We start from the raw sequence: 8,183 nt of genomic DNA, 5'->3' as shown, positions 1-8,183 counted from the left end.
CGAGCCAGTCCTATCTTTTTCAGAGAAAAATCTTCCTTCCGATAATATATGCTTGATACTCGGCTTTCATTTGGCCTAGTTTCCCTGTCAATGGCGCTTTGTCGACGTAAGAAAACTGCTGCAAGAGAGTATTTGTCCACTTTTAGATACTTGCCGCTATGTCGAAGCGATTTTTTGTCGACATTTTTGCTCTTCCATATTTACAAGTGACCGCTCTGGCCTTCTTGACGTCAAATCACTTCATTGTTCGCGTAAGTTTGAGAAAATCATAAGCATACGACATATTTGTGCATCTTCTGTATGCTCCTTTCGTATCGCGTCTGGGCCTTTAACGCCGCAATTTCTACCACAATTCCTTAAAGTTGATCTGGTTTATCATTTTTAATAACATCTGCTCCACCACAAATTCACTCGCTTAGAATATTGGAGTAATATTAATAATTTTGCTTTGTAATAAGTTACAACTTCCCCACCTGTCACCCCTGTCGATCTCGTCTACAGGAGTCAAAATAACTGTCACAGAATCCAAGCTGGCATAATTGACATCGAGTTGTAATAAATTAAAAAAAAAATTCTGACTTATGTTTGCGATTAAATGCTGCTGATTTTGCTTCATTGGCAAGGTCGTAAATGTTGCATCAAAGATGAATGTACATATTTTGCGCGAATTCAATGAAGTAATTGGTAGAACTCGCGGTCGCTGCATGTAATTGTAAAGATAAAAGAAAATATCAAACTTGCTTCAGTCTAAATAAATTCTAATTCAAAAATTTTTTTGTGCATTTCCAAAAAAAATCAAATTATCGCTACTTTCGATTTTATAAATATCAACATCTAGTGCTCTTCCATCTCTTCTGCCTCTTCAATGCACATTTCGGCAGCGTCATCCAGAGCAGCCAAAAAGCCATCCCGTGCGCACAAAGCTACCGTAATGGCATGAAAGCCGTCGTACGTGATAAAATTTTCCCTTAACTCTAAACGACGCAATCCCGCGAGTCCAAACACATTAAAAGGCTCTTTCTCAGCTGTCAAAGCTTTCGAATTTCCATTTAGACCGTCCCACAAGCTCAAATCCGTGACAGGATCGTCAATTAAATCCGCGAGTGCAAAAGCGTCGGTATTGCTTAATATATTCCGGCTTAAATCCAATACCTCCAGCTCACTAAACCATTCAATAGATTCAAGCAGCGCTCGACATCCCGATTCGCCCATGAAATTATTCCGAACAATCAGCGTCTGAAGGCGTTCATAGTAGGAATCATGATTTTCAAACACCTCAGCAAGCTGCTTTATTCCAGAATCGCCAAGAAAAGTCGATTCAAGTACCAAATGCCGCAGCGCTTTTCGATTTTTAATCGTAGAGTCAGTCAAGGAATGCAGCAAGAGGAAAACTGCGTCACTCTCCGTCGCAAAGTCAAACGGTGCGACGAGCTCCAGTCTTTCTAAGTATGGACACGCTCCAGCTTTTAGCGCATGCGCAACTTCACGAACTGCTTGGTAGCCAAAGGAAGCCAAGGCTGCACACGTCATCTTTGATGCTGTTAATGCTCGCGGAAAAACAACTCCTGCTTTCACGTGGCCTTCATTTACCGAGTTGGAAATTCGAAGGCTTGTGATATTCTTGCATTCTATCAGGAACGTGCTTAATCCATGCAATGCGTCCTTCGAGGAACGAGTCGCTGCGTTACGTGACGAGCCTGCGTCAATATGGAGCGATTGCACAAAAGTTGGTGCGTGGAGATAAAGGAATTTGTTGATGCCACGAAAGCGCACCAAGTCCAGACCATTTAAAAACGTGCAAACTTGGTGCAGCAGGTCTAAATTGCTGCCCAGGACACTATCTCTCGCATCTGGGCTCTGAACATCCCCCTCGTCCTCTGTCACAATTAATCGCGGTCTCTGTCGCTTTGCGCAGGCTCGCATTGTTCCATTTAATCCGTCACACGGTTCTCTCTCGGATCGTTTGCGTTTGTAGTGAGTTACGAGCCCCTGCACGCGGCGCTCGAGCGACGGTTGGTGCAAATATTCGCTTAGAGAGCCAGCTGAGTGGTACAACATCCATTCCAGTCGCTGCAGCAAAGACGGACTGGAGCCAGTGGCCTCGCGTGTCTGCAGAATTGGATGGTGCTGTGCCAGCGCCGGGTGGCTACGCAGTCGTGCCATCATGATCTTACGGACCTGAACATCGGTCGGGTCGTGCCAATCCGAGGCGGTACCAATTGTCGCAACAGCAGGAATCATCGGGAATTTTTTGCGCCGTTTTTTGTTGGGGGTACGCAGAAGCCGACACTTTGCAAAATGGTAACGAAACGACCACGTGACTTTTTCTGAAAGACGGACTAGTTTGAAAAGAAAAATCTTTTCGTCTTTTTGGGACAAGACGGATGGAGAGAGGTAGCAGCCAAACGCTTCTTTTTCAATCGGTTTGCACTCGTAAAGTTCTGACCACAGTACCGGTATGAATATATTCAGGTAGAGAGGTTGCCACCTTGCAATTGCCTTATGGCTGCACGGCTGTATCAGATGCGTAACGATTCCTACGTGATTACGAAACATCTTGCGCAAATGCACCTTTTAAGAAGGAATCCGTTGCTTTGGCGGCGGCTGAGAACGTTCTGTACACAATCTGACTTCCACCCTCTTGCAGTGTTACATTAATCAGTCAAGCCGTGCGGCTATATTCCAGCCAATGAGATGAAGTGATTGTGTCTTACTTCGTAAAGTCGGAATTTACCACGAATAGTCGTACCGAATTTCCGACACCAATTTTGTGAGCACTGTCTATGATCAACCATCTATAAGTGGATTCCGGAGTGTTCCAATTGATATGAAACCTATGGTTCAATGAATACTTTCCTCCCTAGTTGTTTGCATGCAATGTATTAATAAAACAGGAGCTTAGGAATGTCCAGCAGTATTCGAAATACAGCTGAAACCACGCAATCCGACTGGAAAGATAGCACAGCTTTTACATACATGGCTTAGCAATAATATTCTGAAAATCGTTCTTACAAATCGATCTTTCTTCGTAATACTTTTCTGTCAATTTATTAGCACAAATCTTTTAACTTCAATTAAACAACTTGATGACTTTGCTAATTTGTGCCCATCATTAAAAGGGCTTCAAGTTTAATGGAACCGGAGACAGGAATCGTCAGAAGACACGCCGTCGAGATTGATGGCTTCCTCACCGTTGGGCGAAATTTTTCTTGTGCGATATGAAGCAGTCAGAAGGTCGCAAGCCGTTATCTTCGTCTTTGGTCACTTTCCTGTCTAGATCAGTAGAAACTTTGGGCCCTGCGTGAATCATGTGAGCTCCTTGAACAGTGTAATTGAGTTGAGTGGGCAATGCGCTTATGTAATTATTCAAATAAGCCATAGAGGATGCTTTGCAAATCAAGCTACTCGATGCGCTGGCAAAATTTCTTCGTTTGAGCAGAGCTAAATCAATTGCCAACACCACCTGATGATATCACAAGGAAAAATGACCATAATCTCGATAATCTAATTCAATTATACGCGTAACCTACAACTCATATTGCCGTTGAAACGCTAAAGAAAAAAATCTTAAATGTTGATGGTCCATTATCCGACTCAAATTTCGGATGAATTCATAAAATATTCCAAAATTAACACTTAAGGTAGTAACCCCGAAATTACATTTTTCAAGTTAAGAAAACCTTAGACAAAATACATTACTTAGCTTCAACGGTCGTTTATGGTTTGTTCATCCTTACTTTTTCCACGTCGACCGACGCGGTTTCTTGACCGGAGGCGGAGACGCAAACTTGGCTAACCTCTGCAGACCCGTCCCTTTACCAGACGGTGACACCGAAACGCTGCCAGCTTTTTTTAAAAAAGGATTTGCCGGCGCCACTGATCGTTTCGCACTATCATCACTGACATTCACGTCTTTGTTAACGATACCCGGCGCAGTTTCTACAGGAATCGACACATCATCTATGGCTTGTATTTCGTCTCGAGGCTGTGCTGACAAAGGTCGTGATAAACTACTGCGTGAGCGACAAAGAGGTTCCATCTCGCGCTGATCCGACTCTTCTCGCTTTCGGCCATCGAAACGCAGTGGCCGTCGCGGCGGAGACGACAAAAGTGACGTTTCCTTCTCCTTTCGAGGGTTTTCAAATTTCACACGGTACAAATCATAAAGCTGCGACTGCAATTGACGCAATGAAAAATGAATAGCAAGTTTTTGCGCAATTTGGTGCGACTTTTCAAGATGAAGGCATTTGGCCAAATCAAGCACACGCGCGGGTTCATCGTTCGTACACGCTGTCTTCATCATTAAAATTAATGCTTTATCCATCTCGGCTTGTTCATTGACAATTTCATTGGAAATACTGTCTATATTCAATTCATTTGCAATGGATTCCAAGCCACAAAGCCGCACATGCTGCCACATGTGGCCATTACCAGCTTCTTTCGTCTCTTTCAATGTCTTTGGAAAACTCGCCGTTCGAAAAGGGAACGTACTTGGCACAGGACGGTGAGAGCCGCGAAGCTTAGGACAATTAGCCCCTTTTTCCAGCGGGAAGTACAATAACGAATCATTGACAAGGCCCAATGTAAAGATACCATGTCGGTCCTCGGGTTTCTTCTGCAAGGCGTTGCCGACACAACCAATCGGAAACCAATTCCAACCCGTGCTGGACGAAATTGCCTGGAGACATGCAAACGAGTCAACGGCGTATAAAATCTCGCGATCATCAAATCCAAGCCATGTGAGCTTTGCCCAATTCTTTGCATCCTGTCGTATCAAGTTACTCTCGTGTTGCGACGCAAAAACGTCCCGAGGTGGAGGTGTCATTGGTACCGTACCTTTCGAAATTACCACCACCCGCTGCCGAGAGGAATCGATTTGAATACGAACGAGTTGGTACAGCATTTCTCCATCGAGTCCTTGATACACGACAGCTAAAAGCGATTCCTTGGCCGTCATAGTGACGACGCGACCAGGGAGACGCCACATGGTATAGTCCATGCCACTACTCGTGTAAATTCGAAGCGTATGGAGGGATGTCGCTACGGCACAAAAGTCCCGACCGGCAGCGACACACTCGGCATCTTCACCTTCTGGTAATGTCTTGTGCCATGAGCTATTGCTAGCCCACGAGTCGAACGGACGATAAAAGACATGACTGCTAATCACGTCACTTTCACTCGAGCCTGTCTCGAGATCTTCCCACTCCTCTCGAACACGTCGTGCGACAGCAAAGAGGGCTCCATACTGCCCCAAACACGCCATGGAAAACATGTAATTGTCATTAAACTTAAAGCCACGACGAGATTTGTCTAGAAATTCGACTTTAACGAGGTTTTCACTCATGCTGGCGCCACGAAGCACTTCAATTTCGCCCTCGAGTGTCCACGCCAATAAAGAAGGAGCACTGTTGCCACTATTGTTAAGAGCGCTCCCAGGCTGAAATGGTTCCATAATAGTGCGAGACAGAGCATTGAACGATTGATTGGACGTCGTGTCTTTTGTAGTAAGCAATGTTATGCTTTCGTCCGGATTCTGAAGGTCTTTTGCAGCAGTGCCAAAGCCAAAACTGGCTTTAATAGCCTCGACTCGAGCCTCATTTTCATCATCAAAATCATCAAACTCGTCGTTGTTTTTTTCGTGCTTTCGATTCTCGACGGCTTCGTCTTCTACATACGAAGACACTTGCACTTTTTTCGAACTCGATTGAATTGATGGCATGGCAGCTGAGAACTCGCCAACAAGATGCTGCGGTGGCGTGTATCCAGCTGGAATGACTTCTTTTACAAACGCTAGCTTGCCGCCAGTATGATAAAGTACCAGTGCATTGTTTTGGGGGGCAAATTGGAGTCCGAGGGCTGGGTAGTCGATTCGAAAAGACCTTAAAACACGCTGCGTCTTCAACTCCCATATGAAAACTTCCTTTGCACACGTAATTGCTGCCACGTACTGTCCATTGGGTGAAAAGTCCACGATATCAAGATCCGACGCAATACTCTTGCCAATTGGCAGCATTAGTCTCCCCTTGGAGATCCATGAGTCTCGTTCGAATAGCTCGAGAATTCCCTGATCTACTGGCACGGCTAGCAACTTGCCAGTAAGGCCTGGCTGCCAAGCGCAATGTAATAACACATCGTCATTTCGAATGTCTTTGTGCTTGATCTTAAAGCTCTTAGCGACTGTAGCACGCTGATGCTCTGCATCCAAAGCAAAGATCCGGACAGTTGTATCCTCACTACTGACACAGAGATACTTTTCTTGTGGATCGAGCACCACGCTCTTGATAATTCCAGTAGCCCCTTCTGCAAGAATTACTTGCTCCGTGTTACAACGCATAAGAATTCGTACTACGGGCTCTTCATCGACAATAACGACAAACGTTTTTGAACATGTGATTTGCCGGATTGATACTGTAGAGCGACGCAATAGCTGATGCAGTTGGCAATTTGGCGGGAAACTATAGGATGCCACCGTATTGTCATCATCTGAGACAATCAGTATATGGCGCTGTTCAGGTGTCACGGCAAAGGTGGGTACGAAGCCTTCGCATACTTCGGATTCGTAAACGGAGCTTTCGGTAGTCAAGTCCGTCACGTACAGGAGACCGTCTTCGCCAGTCGTAAAGACAACATCGCGACCTGCAGGCACCTGGCCATCTTTCATAGGATAAAGCGTTGTCACCATTTGCATGGCACCCTTTCCGTTCACATTAACAGCGATCTCCTTCATGGTCTCCATGGTCGCGGCCGAGTCGAATTGACGCGACTTCGCGCTTCTTAAATACGAAGAGTACTTAATTGGACGTTATTGCAAAAACCGAGTACGAAAAAGTGATTCGAAAATGAGGTTTTATACCATTGATATTTTATCTCTATCTAACAGAGTTCAAAAGCAATTCTTGGGTGCTGCTGCTATAAGTGAACAAGGCCTTAAAGTAGTAGCCGGCACTTTTCATCTAAAAATGTGGGTCGCAGACTTTTCCAAGGTACTGCAGCCCTTAGTGAACGTGGCGGCCTCTTCTTGATCGATTCGATTTAGTCTTGAAGCACTTTGGGGACCTTAAAGTAGTAGCCGGTCCTTTCCGAGGCGTTTGCCAGCACCTTTTCCGCACAATCACCTTCTGTGACGACGTCATCTCGAAGAGGAGCCACGATGCCTACGGTACAAGCCAATTAATTAAAGATTATTATAGTCGTAACACTATTAAGACGTTTGAAGCTGTACGCACCGAGGTCGAAGTCGCTGTTCGCGTATACATTTTCAATGTTTTCATGGAAAGTCATCGCCTGAATCGTCTTAGTGCATTGAATGATAGACTCTACGTCTTCAAGTAACCCTGGCAGCTTGTCATCATCAATATGCAGATGGCATAAGACTGCTAGCTCACGAAGCTATCACCAGACAGCATCAAAATATCGTAATAATGTCTGCAGCTCACAGTAGCGCACCTTCTCTTCAGTTAATACATAATCCTCAGCCTTGGGATGCGCTCCATCTTGGTGAATCTCCTTAAGTGACCAAGACGGTGTGCGCGGTACACGAGTTATTTCACAGAGGCCCTCAGGAAGTGGACCACGCGATGAACTAAGACAACGAGCACAAGAAGCCTTAAGGACACGCCGACATGCGCTGTGAAACATCGTCTCTCACCTTGTATTCGATTAAGTTCGCCACAAAAATTAATTGAGCTTTAGAAACGCAACACGATTTGTAACCTTAAACTCGACATGAAATATAATTTAAAGCAAACGTGAAGATTCGTTATTTAGAAAAAGGTATTCCATCCGCAAGATGAGATGATAGCCTGTCATTACGCCGCCTACAACGACGAATTTATTTGGCAATCACGCTTGAGAATGTTACTGAAAAATGTTGTGCGCGCAAGCTGAAATGAAATTGAGCTACTTCTGATGCGGCAAACTTACACTTTAACACTGTTGTCAATTTCAAGCAATTTTTCAATTTTGTTGCAGTTTGAGCAGCGAAAAAGAGCTAATTTGAGTGTCAAAATTTTGCAAAATCAGCTCGGGAGGTTGCTGATTTCACAAATTTGTGCTGATTTGTGCTAATCTTTCTTTAAACCAATTTTTGAATTAGCGCCTCATTGAATTTGTCAGTATTATAAACTACAACAGCAGGCGTCTCACCCAATGCTCCGGCATCCACTGCCTAACCGAATAAATAT

The 8,183-nt window shown here is 44.6% G+C and overlaps 2 protein-coding genes across 2 annotated transcripts; both read right to left on the bottom strand.

The window, feature by feature from the left end:
• Window positions 1-834: 834 nt before the first annotated feature.
• Window positions 835-2,241, bottom strand: CCR75_002973 (uncharacterized protein; the record flags this gene model as incomplete). Its single annotated transcript, XM_067961070.1, has 1 exon — window positions 835-2,241. The coding sequence occupies one exon, from the start codon at window positions 2,239-2,241 to the stop codon at window positions 835-837; it is 1,407 nt and encodes a 468-aa protein (XP_067823397.1).
• Window positions 2,242-3,630: 1,389 nt separating this feature from the next.
• Window positions 3,631-7,638, bottom strand: CCR75_002974 (uncharacterized protein; the record flags this gene model as incomplete). The annotated part of the gene is made up of 3 exons (XM_067961071.1): window positions 3,631-7,154; window positions 7,227-7,389; window positions 7,447-7,638. The coding sequence occupies 3 exons, from the start codon at window positions 7,636-7,638 to the stop codon at window positions 7,033-7,035; spliced, it is 477 nt and encodes a 158-aa protein (XP_067823400.1). The 3' UTR covers window positions 3,631-7,032.
• Window positions 7,639-8,183: the final 545 nt, after the last annotated feature.

The sequence above is a fragment of the Bremia lactucae genome (assembly GCF_004359215.1).
Source record: "Bremia lactucae strain SF5 chromosome Unknown BlacSF5_NotPlaced_9_SHOA01000002.1_551695bp, whole genome shotgun sequence".
Lineage (NCBI taxonomy): Eukaryota > Oomycota > Peronosporomycetes > Peronosporales > Peronosporaceae > Bremia > Bremia lactucae.
The sequence above is the reverse complement of the archived record's forward strand: the minus strand, read 5'-3'. Positions and strand labels throughout refer to the sequence as shown.